This window comes from Chiloscyllium plagiosum, unplaced genomic scaffold (assembly GCF_037043375.1).
Source record: "Chiloscyllium plagiosum isolate Xiang-an unplaced genomic scaffold, Cpla_swu_hap1 HiC_scaffold_11, whole genome shotgun sequence".
NCBI lineage: Eukaryota > Metazoa > Chordata > Chondrichthyes > Orectolobiformes > Hemiscylliidae > Chiloscyllium > Chiloscyllium plagiosum.
The window spans coordinates 68,127,738-68,145,421 of NW_028270149.1; the positions used below are offsets into that span (position 1 = coordinate 68,127,738).

At 41.1% G+C, this 17,684-nt stretch overlaps 1 protein-coding gene across 5 annotated transcripts in view; it reads left to right on the forward strand.

Moving 5' to 3' along the window:
• diaph2 (diaphanous-related formin 2) overlaps positions 1–17,684 on the forward strand; it is a 753,551-nt gene that overhangs the window by 614,429 nt on the left and 121,438 nt on the right. For all 5 annotated transcript variants that reach the window (XM_087992147.1, XM_087992148.1, XM_087992149.1 and 2 more), the window contains one exon: positions 16,496–16,631. In XM_087992147.1, the coding sequence (XP_087848273.1) occupies positions 16,496–16,631 (136 nt within the window). The remainder of the gene's footprint in view (positions 1–16,495; positions 16,632–17,684) is intronic.

Genomic DNA, 17,684 nt, shown 5'->3' on the forward strand with positions numbered 1-17,684 from the left:
AGAAAATACATTGTTTTGAAGTTGATTAAGTGATGGGAAATTTATAGCATTTAAAGCCAATCCCTTTTGTCCTTGGCAAAGTCGTGGTGAAATGCCACTTTGAGTTCCTGCAGTTCTGATTATGTCTGTATAATCACAATATTGGTAGGAAAGGAGTTTCAAAATATTGACCCAGTGACAGGAAGGAATTGTTCCAAGTCAAGATGATTTGTGATGAGAATATATGGATGGCAAACTTACAAGTAGTCGTATTCCCAGATATCTGTTGTTCTTTTTTGTGTTTGTGATTGAGATTGTGGTATTGGAAGGTGTAGTCAAAGGAGTGGGTTGTTGACAGGACACAAGGATGCAGTTAATAAAGGAATCCTGGGTTTATCAATAGAAGCATAGAGTACACAAGGAAGGGTGTTACATTAAACTTCTATAATGTTTGAGCTTGTTAGAGTGTTATGTCCAGGAGCTGAAAATGTGTTGCTGGAAAAGCGCAGCAGGTCAGGCAGCATCCAGGGAACAGGAGAATCGGCGTTTCGGGCATAAGCCCTTCTTCAGGAATGAGGAACGTTTGTCCAGCAGGCTAAGATAAAGGTAGGGCGGAGGGACTTGGGGGAGGGGCATCAGAAATGTGATAGGTGGAAAGAGGTCAAGGTGAGGGTGATAGGTCAGACTGGGGTGGGGGCAGAGAGGTCAGGAAGAAGATTGCAGGTTAGGAAGGTGGTGCTGAATTCGATGGATTTGACTGAGACAAGGTGGGGGGAGGGGAAATGAGGAAACTGGTGAAATCCGAGTTCATCCCTTGTGGTTGGAGGATTCCTAGGCGGAAGATGAGGCGCTCTTCCTCCAACCGTCGTGTTGTTGTGGTCTGGCGATGGAGGAGTCCAAAGACCTGCATATCCTTGGTGGAGTGGGAGGGGGAGTTGAAGTGTTGAGCCACAGGGTGGTTGGGTTGGTTGGTCCGGGTGTCCCAGAGGTGTTCTCTGGAACGCTCCGCAAGTAGCCGGCCTGTCTCCTCAATATAGAGGAGGCCGCATCGGATGCAGAGGATGCAATAGATCATGTGTGTGGAGGTGCAGGTGAATCTGTGGCGGATATGGAAGTTTCCTTTGGGGCCTTGGAGGGAGGTGAGGGGGGAGGTGTGGGCGCAAGTCTTGCACCTCCTGCGGTTGCAGGGGAAGGTGCCGGGAGTGGAGGTTGGGTTGGTGGGGGTTGTGGATCTGACGAGGGAGTCACGGAGGGAGTGGTCTTAACGGAATGCTGATAGGGGAGGGGAGGGAAATATATCCTTGGTGGTGGGGTCCGTTTGGAGGTGGTCTCCAGCATCTGCAGACCTCACGTTCTCCTGTTATGTCCAGGAACTGACCCCCAAGGTAGCAACTGAGATGTCAGCAACCATTTAATGCAGTGAGTGATTAAATCTCAAGTCTGCTGCTTGACTGTTGGATAAAAGATTCAATAGTGACAGTCAGAAAGCAGATTATTATCTGAAAATGAAGAATATGCAGGATCACAAGGCGAGGCAGGGGTATCGCACAAAACCAATTGGTCATTTGGAGGACTGGCATAGATACAATGGTCTGTGCTGTAACAATTCCATGATTCTGTCACAAGTGCCAACCTACATTACTGGAAGGGAAGACTACATGCAGCTATTGTCTATTTTCACCCTGAAACTGGTTTGCAACTCATTTTTATAGATATTTTCTAATTAATCTCTTCACATCTCTGGAGCAGATGGGACTTCAACTCATCCATCCTGGCTCAGAGATAGGGGCACTACCACCACACCTCAGAGTCATAGAGATGTACAGCACAGAAACAGATCCTTTGGTCCAACTCGTCCATGCCGACCAGATATCCTAACCTAATCTAGCCCCACTTGACAGCACCTGCCCCATATCCCTCCAAATTCTTCCTATTCATATACCCATCAGGATGCCTTTTAAATGTTGAAATTGTACCAGCCTCCACCACTTCCTCTGGCAGCTTATTCCATAAATGTACCACCCTCTGCATGAAAAAGTTGCCCCTGAGATCTCTTTTATATCTTTGTCCTCTCGCCCTAAACCTATGCTCTCTAGTTCTGGACTCCCCCGCCCCAGGGAAGGGACTTTGTCTATTTATCCTATCCAAGCCTCTCATGATGTTATAAACCTCTGTAAGGTCACCACTCAGCCTCCGGCGCACTAGGGAAAACAGCCCCAGCCTTTTCAACCTCTCCCTATAGCTTTAGTCCTCCAACCATAGCAAAATCCTTGTAACTCTTTTATGAACCCTTTCAAGTTTTATAACATCCATCCGATAGGAAGGAGAGCATAATTGCATGCAGTATTCCAAAAGTGGCCTAACCAGTGTCCTGTACAGCTGCAACATAACCTTCCAACTCCTGTACTCAATACTCTGACCAATAAAGGAAAGCATACCAAGCGCCTTCTTCACTATCCTCTTTACCTGCGACTCCACTTTCAAGGAGCTATGAACCTGCACTCCAAGGTCTCTTTGTTCAGCAACATTCCCTAGGACCTTACCATTAAGTGTATAAGTCCTGCTAAGATTTGCTTTCCCAAAATGCAGCACCTCACATTTATCTAAATTAAATTCCATCTGCCACTCCTTAGCCCATTGGCCCATCTGATCAAGATCCCGTTGTAATCTGATTGTGGTGTCATCTGTGAGGCTTATCACTTTTATGTATGTTGCAAAATAAAATTCAGTATTTTACTTAGATTGATGTTCAGTATTCACCGGAGTAAAACCAACTCAAAGGGGTGGCACGGTGGCTTAGTGATTAGTACTGCTGCCTCACCGCACCAGGGGCCTAGGATCAATTCCAGCCTCAGGCGACTGTCTGTGTGGAGTTTGCACATCCTCCCCGTGTCTGCATGGTTTTCTCTGGATTCTCCGGATCCCTCCCACAGACCAAAGATGTACAGGTCAGGTGAATTGGCCCTGCTAAATTGCCCGTAGTGTTAGGTGCATTAATCAGAGGGAAATGGGTTTGGGTGGGTTACTCTTCAGATGGTCGGTGTGGATTTGTTGGGCCAAAGGGCTTGTTTCCACACTGTGGGGAATCTCATCTAATTTAATGTGTATCAATCTGCTTCCACTCCATAAGTATAATTACACGTATTCACACTGCTAAACAAATGGTAGAGGAATTACACTGCCAAGATCATTTAATAGCATAAAAGTTATTAACATCCAAAAAAGCTCTACTTGTGGAATGTCCTTATTGAGACAAATGAGAGGGAAACAAACTTTCATTGAAGTGTGAACTAGCTACTCCAGTTCAAAATATTAACAAATACCTCAGAACAGTTGAGTTGCAGTTTTTTATGTTTATATTACCTATTTACCAGTTTTTGCATCTGCTGATATTGATTTATGTCGCTACCAACCAGTTGACTGCATTTATTCATACCGAGCATGCTGTTAATAGGTAAAACGTACTTTGCACAGAAACTCAAGAGCAATGAAGAAAGAAAGTTTCGAAAGTTCACAGAATCTTTAGCCGAAATTAACTGTGATGTCCAAGTTTGATTTCATAAAATAGATAGAGATCCAGTATTGCTGTCACCTCATGCAATCAATTAAAAAGACAAAACTGCTTTGTACGACCACTTGTTATCTATCCTCTCAAAGCATTGGTTGAAAAACCCAGTTGTGCAGGATTAGTCTTTTTCCACCTCCCTGCAATAATTTATTTATATGGAAGATTTTAAAGGTGTTTGGGAAAAATCCTAGATGATTGACAAATAGAAACCAATAGGGGCAACTGCTGTTTCAGATGTTCTCCACTTGTTTTTGATTTCCAGACAACAATACTTTGTTGTGCTTATAACATCGATTTTTTTTGCCAAGAGTAAAAGTCCTTGTCATTCAGCCTAATAGATCCTGAATGCAGTGTATTACATATGCAAGTTCTCATAGGACAAAAATGTCATCTTTATAAGAGACTTCTTCAGTGTCACTATGAAAGTATATTTATAAAGCAAAAAAAAAATCACTTCAAACAACAAAGTTTCCTCCATAGCATTGGAAATTTGGTTTAACACTCAAGAAATTTGCATTTTTTTTTATCTTTTCCGCTGGCAGAAACTTGACAAGAAAAATTTAAAAATCATGAAAGCAAATGTGCTGACATGGCGTTGGGGAAAATAAAAGTTCTTTTAACACACTTTCCAGTCAAGTACAGAGACAGAAAATATGCAACAAGTTGACTTTGATGTTTTAAACTTTATACTGCAGTTTTTTGCAGTTGTCGCCTTTTGTATGCCCCACGAATTGAATTCAAGGAGATACAAGGGGCAATTCTGCTGAAAGTCCAACTTGAGTCAGTAACCTATGATTAGTAGTTCATGTAGACATGGGGAATCAGGGAAGGGGGTAAGTGAGAAGAGTCAATCAAATCTAACCTTATAACTGACAGTTGAATTACTTAATATTTCAAATTAGGTTATTAAGTATTATCAATTCTTTTTTCCATTCGTGCCTACCTTTCAATCAAATAATCTAAAGCTCAACAAAACTGTTGAAATTGTAAAATACTATAGTGGTTAACTGTGTGATTTACAGAGCTTTATACATTCTGATCTGAACGTAAATAAATTTACAATTCATATCCATTCTGGAAGCAGAAAAGATGAATAGTGGATTCTACTGCAAACTGAAAATTTACACTTGCAACCTTTGCTTTTATCACTTCAAAAAAATGCATTGCCATCTCTATGTAAATGGTCCCTAAAAACAAAAAATATATGAAGGGGAAGAAAATCGAGCTGTGTCACTTCTCATTTAAAGCAATCAAATAAATCCATTGAATAAGGTAATATATAATAATACAAAGACTAAAGGGCAAGAAATGCAGGGGGAATTTGAAGAACGTTTTTTTAAAAGCAGTGAGGGGTAGTCACCTGGGACTGATTGCACTCTGGCATCAATATTGGAAATGGAAACAGTCAATGGTTTCAAACAGAAATTCAATAGCCATTTCAAAGGATCTACAGGGCAATGAGGATTGGTCCAAGGAAGGGAATGGTTGGATTGCTCCACTGAGAGTTGGCATGCTCTACAGGGATCCTTCTGTGCCATAAGTGATTTTGAATCTCTAATACAGAAATATGTTTGATATTTAATTACAGCATCCATTTTGTTTCTTGATTCAATAATCAATAATCCCATGACAATGAGCCTAACAGGAAAGGAAACCTTGATGTGGAATCTCCATACTGTCAAGGATTTAATGTTTCTTTTCAACTCTTCCAAAGCCATTTTGCATTTACTATGAAAAAGGTCTGACTTTGATCAAGAAATATCTCCCTTAGTTTTCTTTACCTTTTACTTATTTGTGTATTCAACATTTGATGTCCTGACACTAATTATATTCGTCTCCTTTTATGTATGTAGAAGTTAAGGGTAGCTAAAACGATTTGTTCTGTCACCTTTTATGTACCTCTTCAAGTGCATCCATCTCAGGACATTATAATTTAGATGATACCAAAACTTTGCATTATATTTTGGAAACTGCATTTTAATGAAACCCAAGAAATTCAACAGACTATTTCATCTCTGTTTTTATTACTCAGATATCATGTTGCAGTACGTAATAATTGTGTTAATTTTGGTATTTCTGCCTCTTGGCTTCAACTTAAATCCCAGAAATGTTACCACCTACTGTCATTCAGTTTCCAGTTCAAAGGTCTTCAGTGTTTGGAAATGAGCATAAATTTAGCAAGTGAGTTGTTATATGAACAAACAAAAATACTCTTCTATCTGTCCATACAACACAAACCCAAAGGTGTGGATTCCCAGATTTGAAATTACACTGAGTAATGGAGCAAGATTTATAAATTACTTATAGACAGATATGTGGTTTCTAACCTCGTGTGAATCGGTGTATCTATCCTGAACATAAAGATATAACAAAAATGATTCCATTGATTTTATTGTTCTCCATGTGCCAAAGCTAAATGCTAGAAATATCAAAGTTTAGTTCATCCTGTCTGTTCTCACTTTGAATGTGTCCTAAATCTCCACATATGCATTGAGTATGACAGTATCATTTCTAAAATCATAGATATAAAAGTTCCCCAATTTCCATTATTTCATATTTTGGAACATAAACTTTCGATGGGAACCATATGTTATGTTCTGAGATTGCTTGAAATACTGCTGATTACAAGCTCAAAGTGCAACTTTTAAATTAGTAGGATACCTCGCTCCTTGATAGGTAATAATGATATTAATTCATGCTTACTCTTTAAAAAGTACTTTTTCACAGAATAAAAAAATGACTCCTATGATCCAATTTGATCTCCCCTGCTTAACTTATCCCAGTTGTGCTGAGCTTAGTGAGTGCAAAAGTCCTAGGATTCATATTTAGTTGGTAATACACGAAACACAGCTTTTTTTTTGTAGCTTTGGAACTCTGTTCTGTTTGCTTTTTGCCATTAAACAGGTCTTCTCTAGGTAAGTTTGTACCTCTACAAATGTTATGAAGTTGAAGATTCGTGTTTTTTAGTCTGAACAAAGCCACAAAGGATCATGAACTTTAGCACATTTGCTGCCAGTCCTGATTAGGGTGACACAGCTGATATGGTACTGTGTAGCAAGAAGAGCATTTATACTATTTAGCATTAACAGTATTTCTTGATGAAGGAGTTTTGCCCGAAAAGATGATTTTACTGCTCCTTGGATGCTGCCTGAACTGCTGTGCTCTTCCAGCACCACTAATCCAGAATCTGGTTTCCAGCATCTACAGTCATTGTTTTTACCTAGTATTACCACAGTGACCTAATTAGCTAGTTTGAATGATGCTCTGAAGTTTTCTCTATTTTTGCATTTTGGATTCCACACTGGTTAAGTAAGTGAGCAAAAACTTCACAGATGGGATATAATGTGAGATTTTGGGAGAAAGAATAAACAAGCTGAATATTTTTATGGAGATAAACTGCAGAATACCACAGCACATGAATTCGAGGGTCTTTGTGCAAAAATCACAAAAACTAGCATACAAACTCAGCAGGTAATTGTCAAAGGTGAATGCAATATTGGCTTTTATTTCAAAGCAAACAGGAGGATAAAAATCAGGATATCTTGTTCAGATTGTACAAGGCACCAGACGGGCCACACCTAGAATATTTTTAACAGTTTGGTCCCCTTATCAAAGAAAAGATCAACTAGCATTGAAGGCAGTCCAGAGGAGGTTCAGTATTTTATTCCTAAGCATGGAGGGATTTTTCAGAAGATATTGAATAGCTATATCCTGTCCTCGAGTTCAGAAGAATGAAAGATAACCTTATTGCAACATAGGGCTGAATTTTCTGAGGGGCAGCGATCTGCCCCTCCTCCTCATAAAATGAGAGAACTCTGCATTTCTGACAGGAGATTCTGCGCAGAACTCCTTCAGAAATGCAAAACTGGACTTCTATTCTGACAGATCTCTTGTAGTGCAAGACTCCCTGGGATGACCAAACCCTGCCCCCTTTTTCCAAGATTTGGAACACACAGCTACTTTGGTTGACGCTGTTGAACAGGACATACATAAGCTAAGTGTGAAGTTAGTATGGTGTTAGTGGAGAGTATAGTGCCAGATTGGTAATGTGTTGTGGAGGGCAGGGCATAAGGGTGACAAGTAGGTGAGTAGCATGTAAAATATGTATGGGCCTAGGGTGCTAGGTGGGATAGGATGCCAAGTAAGCCAGAATTGGAAGTTTCAATGAGGCCAGGAAATGATGTAATGCCTAGGATAGGTCAAGGTGGGCAAGAGGCATTGGGTATGATGGCGAAAGTGAGGACTGCAGGTGCTGGAGATCAGAATCAAGATTAGAGTGGTGCTGGTAAAGCACAGCAGGTCAGGCAGCATCTGAGAAGCAGGAAAATCGATGTTTCGGGCAAAAGCCCTTCATCAGGAGTGAGGCTGGGAGTCTCCACGGTGGAGAGATACATGGGAGAGGGGTGGGGCTGTGGAGACGGTAGCTGAGAGTGCAATAGGTTGATGGAGGTGAGGATGAAGGTGAGAGGTCAGAGAGGAGGGTGGAGTGGATAGGTGGGCAGGAAGATTGGTATGTAGGACAGGTCATGAGGATGGTGCTGAGCTGGCAGGTTGGAACTGGGGGAAGAGGAAATGAGGAAACTGGTGAAGTCCACATTGATGACCTGGGGTTGCAGTGTTCTGAGGTGGAAGATAAGGCATTCTTCCTCCAGGCATCGGGTGGTGAGGGAGTGGCGGTGGAGGAGGCGCAGGACCTATATATCCTCGGCAGAGTGGGAGGCGAAGTTGAAATGTTCAGCCACGGGACGGTGGGGTTGATTGGTGCAGATGTCCCGGAGATGTTCCCTAAAGTGATCTGTGAGAAGGCATCCAGACCATACGGAGCCTCATCACATCAAGAGGATCTTCCAACGTCGTAATTCGGGAGCGCCGCACCGCCCGATTCACCCTCCTTCCCAAGATCCACAAGCCTGGCCACCCCAGCCAACCCATTGTCTCAGCCTGGCCTGCCCCACCGAACTCATCTCCACCTACCTCGATACTGTCCTATTCCCCCCAGTGCAGAAACTCCCCATGTACGTTCAAGACACCACCCATGCCCTCCAACTCCTCCTTGACTTCTGTTTCCCTGGCCCGCCAACACCTCATCTTCAACATGGACATCCAGTCCCTCTACACCTCCATCTGCCATGACCAGGGCCTCCAAGCATCAGTTTCTTCCTCTCCCGATGTCCCCAACAGTATCCTTCCACTGACACTCATTCGTTTGGCTGAACTGGTCTGCACCTTATCAATTTCTCCTTTGAATCCTCCCACTTCCTCCAGATGAAAGGGGTACCCGTGGGCATCCGCATGGGCCCCAGCTATGCCTGTCTCTTTGTCGGCTCCGTGGAACAGTCTATCTTCTGCAATTACACCGGCACCATTCCCCACCTCATCCTCCATACATTGATGACTGCATCGGCGCCACCTCATGCTCCTGCGAGGAGGTTGAGCAGTTCATCAATTTCACCAACAACTTCCACCCAGACTTTAAATTTACCTGAGCTGAAAATGTGTTGCTGGAAAAGCGCAGCTGGTTAGGCAGCATCCAGGGAACAGGAGAATCGACGTTTCAGGCACAAGCCCTTCTTCAGGAATGCCCGAAATGTCATTTCTCCTGTTCCCTGGATGCTGCCTAACCAGCGTTTTTCCAGCAACACATTTTCAGCTCTGATCTGCAGACCTCACTTTCTCCTTTAAATTTACCTGGACCATCTCTGACACCTCTGTCCCCTTCCTGGACCTCTCCATCTCCATCAATGATGACCGACTCCACACTGACATTTTTTACAAACCACCGACTCCCACAGCTACCTGGATTACACCTCTTCCCATCCTACCTCCTGCAAAAATGCTATCCCGTATTCCCAATTACCCTGACTCCACCGTATTTGCTCCCAGGAGGACCAGTTCCACCACAGAATACACCAGATAGCCTCCTTCTTTAAAGGCCGCAATTTCCCCTCCCACGTGGTTGAAGATGCCCTTCACGTCCCGCACCACTACCCTCAAATCCCACCCACAACAAGGACAGAACCCCACCCCGGTCCTCATCTTCCACCCCACCAACCTCCATATACACTGCATCATCCGCCAACATTTCTGCTACCTATAAATGGACCCCATCACCAGGGATATATTTCCCTTCCCCCCCCATACCCGCTTTCCACAAAGACCATTTCCTCCGTGACTACCTGATCAGGTCCACGCTTCCCAACAACCCACCCTCCCCTCTTGGCACCTTCCCCTGCCACAGCAAGAATTGCAAAATCTGCACCCACACCTTCCCCCTCACCTCTATCCAACGCCCCAAAAGAGCCTTCCACATCCATCAGTTTCACCTGCACATCCACTAATGTCATTTATTGTATCCATTGCTCCTGATATGGGGGGAGACGGACGCCTTCTCGCAGAGCGCATTCAGGGAACAGCTCCGGGACACCCGCACCAATCAACCCCACCACCCCGTGGCCAAACATTTCAACTCCCCCTCCCACTCTGCCGAGGACATGCAGGTCCTGGACCTCCTCCACCGTCGCTCTCTCACCACCCGATGCCTGGAGGAAGAACTCATCTTCCGCCTCGGAACACTTCAACTCCAGGACATCAATGTAGACTTCACCAGTTTGCTCATTTCCCCTCCCCCCAACTTACCCCAGCTCCAACCTGCCAGCTCAGCACCATCCTCATGACCTGTCCTATCTGCCAATCTTCCTTCCCACATCCGCTCCACCCTTCTCTCCGATCTATCACCTTCATGCCCACCTCCATCTACCTATTGCACTCTTAGCTACCTTCTCCCAAGACCCACACTCCTCCTATTTATCTCTCCACCCTGGAGGCTCCCTGCCTCATTTCCTAATGAAGGGCTTTTCCCTGAAATGTCGATTTTCTTGCTCCTCAGATGCTGCCTGACCTGCTGTGCTTTCCAACACCACTCTAATCTTGACATTGGGTATGATGGAAATGTGTTGCTGGAAAAGCGCAGCAGGTCAGGCAGCATCCAGGGAACAGGAGAACCGACGTGACGTTTCGGGCATAAGCCCTTCTTCAGGATGAAGGTAGGACAGGGGATTTTGGTCCAGAGTAGAGTAGAGGCAGATGTGGAGTTGGGGTGAGGGGCGGTACCACCATGATATTGGGAGAATGGAAGGTGGATCAGATCTGGCCCACAGTGGCGGTAGGGGTGTGGGGTTGGGTGGGGATAGTTTAACTAGATCAAGGGAAGGGAAGATTTCAGCTCCCGAGGAAGTGAGATGTGTCTCGGGGTAAGAGGGTGGGGGTGTAGGGGTGGGGTGGTGTAAGTGGTCTAGTAAAGGTGTAGTTGAATGTTGTGAGATAAACATAAGTTCAGTTGGTATTTTGGAATTAGACTTAGCATTTAGTAGCATAACTTTTTGTCTGTAAGTATTTGTTTAATTTTATGAAAACCTCTGCATTATTCAATTTAAATGCAATCTTTCAGAGGTTTCCAAGGGTAGATGAATTGCAATTGGTTTCCAGGCATTTTCTGTAGTGTTTTCTCGGAGGGTTTTTCACAGCTCTTCAACACATAACTCCAACCCACACTAGGGTAACAGCAATCTGGCCGTATGAATATCTCGCCTAATTAAGATTCTTCGTGGGATTGACAGGGTCAGTACTTAGAACTTGTTTCCATTGTGAGACTGTCTAGACATGTCCTCAGAGTAAGAGAATTTGCGTCCAACTCCTTTGTCATACAGCCGCATGAGAGCTATTAAGAAGGTACCTCCATAAGATATGATGAGAGGGACATTTTTCTCAGAGGAGAATGAGTCTGAAATCTTTACTACAGAGGGATGCAGGGGCTGAAAATTTGAGGCTGAGGTCGACATTTCTAATCAGTAAAGCAATCAAGGGTGGCACGGTGGCTCAGTGGTTAGCACTGCTGCCTCACAGCGCCAGGGTCCCAGGTTCGATTCCAGCCTCGGGCAACTGTCTGTGTGAAGTTTGCACGTTCTCCTCGTGTCTGCGTGGGTTTCCTCTAGGTGCTCCGGTTTCCTCCCACAGTTCAAATATGTGCAGGTCAGGTGAATTGGCCATGCTAAATTGTCCATAGTGTTAGGTGCATTAGGGAAATGGGTCTGGGTGGCTTATTCTTCGGAGGGTCGGTGTGGACTGGTTGGGCCGAAGCTCCTGTTTCCACACTGTAGGGAATCTAATGTAATCTAATCTAATTGTTATGAGGAAAAATGGAATGAATAGCAGAGCCAGATTCAATGGGCCAAATGGCCTCCTGCACCTACATCTTATAGTTTGCTCATTATTCTATGAAAATAGCAACTGATTGTCTTTCAGTTACTGCAATTATATTTTTAAAATGTACATATCCACTTCTTATGTCAAAATTCTTTCTTCTGATTGTCAACTTTTCTGATATCCATGCTTATAATGGAAATTAAATAAAAATGTACAGTGGATTTGCAACAAGAACCACACTACACTTTTTGTGCATGCACATCACAAAGTTAACCTTTGCACTATATGGTTTCTTCGGTTTGATCAATGAGATAAAGATTAATATGATGAGCATAACATTTAAATTTAGTATTTGAATAAATCTCTGTGGTATTAGCTCACACCCTAAAGTCACATAGTCATTTTATCATTTATAGCCAAGATTTTTACAACAGTTGCTGATTTTCTTCTTGAACTAGCAATGATTTTGTTGCTCACTAAGCCACTTTGCCTCCCATCTCTTTAACTTAATCACATCACTAATCTGTTGCAGTTAGAAGTCAAGTAAGTTAGGTTATGCTTGGGAATAAGCATTTGCTTATAAGAGAACAGCAAAGAAGCTATAATTGAAAAATGTCGGTCTTTAAGCCTAAATGGTTAATGTTATGAAATTATTTTTGTTCTGAGAGGCCTTAAGTTTATAAATGGAAATTTTTAAATTATTGCCATGACAAACATATTTCTCCCGCCTCTCAGGTTCTACAAATAGTAGAATTCATTGTGATGTATTGCAAAGAGCTTTTTTCTTTGGTGTATAAAATCAACAGCAATCTTTCATGTTTTGCGCTTGTTGAATCAAATCAGAAGGGAGAGTGAATTTGAGTCACCTGATGAGACACATGACTAATCCTTTGACTCTGAAGCCATGGACCTATAATTTATATGTGACTCAGCTGTTCCTGTGTAGTAATGTCATATAATTGCTAAATGATGCAGCTGAGAAATATGTAACTTGGTCAACTGTGCCTGTACTAGATCTTTTGTTTGTCCTCCTATGCAGCCCCTTCCACGAAATCCCTTTCTTTTGTTATTTAATTTGCTTTTAAAAGTTACTGTTGAACCTGTTTCCATCACTCTTTGAGGCAGTGCATTTCAGATCACATGTTGTTGCATTGTTCTACAATCTTTCATATAGTGAGGCTCCATGTTTTAAAACAGTCATTATGCATTTTAATTAGTTGAATGTCAAAATTTCAAATGTAAGGTACAATTGCTTTTTGATAAGTTAGCCCCAGGTTTGTGGGAATGGACATGGATGGAGGCAGTATAGCAGCAAAAAGGTTCCCAACTGCAGCTGTGCTACTGAGAAAGCTCCTCAGCAGCAGACGCGGCAGGTAGCCTGATGACAGGCAGCCAATTTATGTCATAAAAGCCCATTTTTCTGAAAGTTGAGTAGTGTCTCCACCTTCTTTCCCCCCCCCGAATGCTTACTCTCTTGAGACTTGATTAACTCTAAAATAGTTAAAGTTTGCATCAGGTTGTGTTCTTCATAAGTTTGACGAGAAATCTCTAAAGAAAGACACTTGAGTGGAAGTGTGGAAAACTGATAAGAGATGAAGGGAAAATTGAGTCTTCTGATGTCATGGAGAGAGTATAGAGAACATGTGGGGAAAATAATCATAGAATAGAAATAATTAAAGAAGAAAACCACTCGCTAAATGGAAACTTTCTAGAGTAGACTGAGCACAGTCATAGGGTTATAATGGCATTTCAGACAATTAATCTCTACTTCAGTAAATAACAGGAAATAAGTTTCATTAATGCAAACTAAAATTGAAAGGAATAAGTCCAGGCTACCATCAAAATAACCAACAGAGGAATACCACCGGCTAATCCAATAATTTCAACAACAATAGTTTCCTGCCTCAGAAATTGTTCTGTTGCAATTGTTCTATTGTGCTTTTGGAGGAGTTGGTGACGACATTACAGGTACATTTCATGGGCCACAACGATGTAAAACAAAAATAGACATCCAAGGAAGATTTAGAAAAGTATATCTTGACTGTTTGTATAAAATGTTACATCAGTATGACCGGTTTGAAGTTCTCCAGAATCTAAGGAGAGCTGGCACATTTGGTTGAGATAACTTTGAAGTTAGTTTGAAGTGCCAAAAGAAATTTAAGAAATCAGTATGATGAAGTTGCTGAGGGCTTATTGCCCAACAAGATCCCAAGAAAGTCAATTCCTGATAGCAGTAACAATTACTTCAGTAGTCAATTATCAACCTTTCTGCGAGGACAAAGAAATGATGGATGCTGTAAGACGATGAGATTGATGCCTATTCAGCTGAATGGGTTCTTTTTATTCTTCAAATTTCTTTTGTTCCCATGTTACTGTGTTATTTGCAAAAGATTAATTAGTTTATTAAATCTGCTAAATAGCACTTAGACTTTTCTTGGTGAGAAAACAGATGAAATATTCTTCAATTTCAATCATTTCGCAAGAAAGTTTGAATATTAACAAAGCAGACGAAAATCTTCCATTTACGCAGCCTTTCACAACCTTCAATATTCTGAAAGCCTTTGCAGCCGATCCATTACAGCAGAGTCATTTGTAATATTGGAAAAGTGGCAGGCCATGGGCACAATAAGCACTCTGATAATAACTAGATAATCAGTTTGTGATGTTGAGGGCTATTTATTAACCAGAATGCCAGGGAGAACGCCTGTGTTTTTCTTCAGTTGTCAATCCCATAATCACGGAACAGTTTACATACACCTAAGAGAGCAGATGAGGCCTTGGTTTCACTGCCACAGCATAGGTTTTGTACCCAGATCTCTGTATGGAAATTGAAAACAGCCATACACTGCACTTTAGAAAATGCAAGTGTATTCCACCTCTGCATGTTTTTGTAAAATAAAAGAGGAATTCTTAGCCTTTTAGGTGGCACTTATTTTTGTTGTTTCATTATATAAGCATCTGTGCAAATTCCTGACACAGTACCTATCAACTTTTTTCACCCTATAATATAAGAATTTTATTGTTTGACACGCAGATATGGTAGTATTGGACCAACCATTCTAGTTTGTTATGTCATTCAGTTTTATGCTCCAAAATGCCTTGAATTTGGCCAATGATGTGTTCAGCAATCCTTGTTCAGCTGGAATATTCCAGGTATTATCGTTCTTAATCTGGGCTGTCAGATTTTCTCTTGTGTATTTTAGAGGAACAAAATCCGACAGGGCAAAATAACAATACTATTGAGGTAAGTTTGTATATATGATGTGTAAAAGACATTATTCAGGATTTTTTTCTGCTTGCCACACCTGACCTGGTGAGTAAGAGAAAAGCCATGACACTGACCTGGTTGACACAACCATTTAACCAGAAAGAATGTTGGCCTCTCTCCCTTTCCAATAGTAAGGTTAGTGGTCTCACTTTAAATGTGGATAATATCTCACCAAGATGTTTTGAAACTATGGACAAGCTGTGACTGTATTATTTACTTTAACAGCATTCTGAGACAGCTGCAAAATGGGCTTTCATTTTGATTACATGTCTCCATTCTTGTGCCTAAAATTTTATCTAACTTGTCAAAAAAGCACATCTTCAAAGCTTTGTTTCAGATTTTATTTCTTTAATATTTAGATGTAGTTTACATTTTAATATTTAAACTAACTGCATTCACAGTTTACAAAGAATTGAGTAGCTTCAATTACATAATTATTTAATTATTAAAAGTTGGTTAATTATTAAATCTAATTAAAGTAATCACTGTGCTGCAGTCTGTCTGCTGAATGCCAACACCTTAAGTTCGACTCATTTTTTCACCTTCCCCCTCTCTTCTTACAGTTTGTAATAGCATGGGAAGATAACAACTCTTCTCAAAATGATGAATCTTCTCAATAAATTTTAACTAGTTTATTGCAACTTCTTTCAAGGGTAATACTTTAAAATCTGAATATGGGTGTTGCTGATTTTTAAAGACCTATTTATAATAGAGGTGCCAGTTTTCATTTGTTCCGAGCCTGCACATCACACATTGAAAGTGTTTGAGTTTAAAACAGCAATGGTTATTACTTCACTTGCAGCTTGATATAATACCTCTTACCATTTGACCTTTGATTTGGCTGAGGTAGCAAAGTGAAAAATTCACAATGAATTAATTTAAACATGTGATACCCAAAGTACAAATTTGAAAGTAAAGTGAGATACTGTTCAATTTGGGTAAATATTTTTAAGCCATAAACTGAGATTGGTTAGAAAGTGTCCCAGCTGGTGTAATAACAGTTATGATTTATTTCTTCATCCATAACTCGGAAGTCACAAATGCAAAATGGTGGAACCACATCCAGAAGTCTTTCTGATATCTAATCCCTTTGGAAATACTGTCATTAGTACTTTGAATGCTGTTATCATTCTACATTCTGCCACAACCACCTTTCAGATATACATTTCTACAGTCTAGTATGGACTGCAAGGATCTGTTATAGTGATGAGGACACATTGCATTTCTACAACTATTTCTATGTAACAAGAAAGTGGTATACTTTATAAGAGAGACTGATCATAAGTCTCATTCCTTCAGGATCCTTAGTTACTCGGCAGATATGCCAATGACACTGAGTCAGTATTAACCCTTTCAAGACCCATATGCAACAGTTACTAGTGGATGTTCTTGTAGTTTATGATGATGGTGATATGACAATGCCAGTTTATCTGTTTAGAATGTATCAGTAACACAAATATTTGCTTCTTTAAAAAAAGGAAGCACTGAAAGAAAACATTAAGAAGAGGGAAATTGAAGAAAAGATCAAAAGAGCAAAGCTGGCTAAAGAGAAAGCAGAGAGGGAGAAGTTGGAACGGCAGCAAAAGAAGAAACAGTTGATTGATATGAACAAAGGTAAGGCTTTGGCATTAAAAGTAAATTTATTTCTCACAAGTGATTGTTGAAGCAGAAGTATCAGGAATAGCAGCTATTTCTTGGGGAAACCTCTCGGTCTGTGGCACTCTCATTGCTGGAATTCTGCCTTATTCCTATCCAATCAGTTGCTGATTCTATGTCCTAGGTATACCAGTGATGTGCTCATTGTCGTTGCGATTCAATTTCTGAGATGCTCCAATCTTCTGTGATAGAATAGTGCAGAGGTCAGTGGGGAGCAGAAATGGATGGCGAGGGAACCACTGACCAGAAAGAAGTATTTTCCTTAAGGCTTTAGGGCTTTCTTGAAAAAAAACGTTGCACTATATGGGCACCAAATCATGCTAAATGGTATAAATGTAGAAGTTTGTGGGGCTTGTGACAGAGTGTCTTGCTGCAACAAATCATTTGCCTGAATAATTGACAGAAAATTGTGAAAACAGCAAATCCAATCATTGTTTCTCATTGTGAAACTCTACTTGACTTATTGTTTTCCTAACATCAGTTGGCAGGAATCACAACCATGTAGAAATGAGTCCCAGATTCCATGAGTCTTCTATACACTCAACAAAGCTTCAAGCAAAATATGAGGTTATTTATATAATGCATAGTAATGGTTTGTGCCAAATGTTATAAAAATATTTCTCTTCTAGACGAATACTCAAATAAATATGTATTCTATGCACAGATATTTTGTTCATTTTTTAAAATTCCATCTATCCCTATACTTCTAAATAAAAGCAGCATGAGGTATGACAAATTCTAATGAAATTATGCACTGATGTATGAATGCTAATTGTCTACAAAATTTACTGATCATAAAATTTTCAGCATAATAAAATGAGAGCAGAGATTTTGTTCCAACCGTTTACATAAAACTAGTGTCAATTCCGTTGTCAGCTTCTCCTTGATTCAAGGATAATAGCTAATCAGATTCAATGTTTCTGTCAACAGTCTTGATGTGACTAAGCAGGTCAATTTTTGACTGCCTCATCATTAACCTATTAGGACTCGAAGCTTAGTGCAGCTTAATGG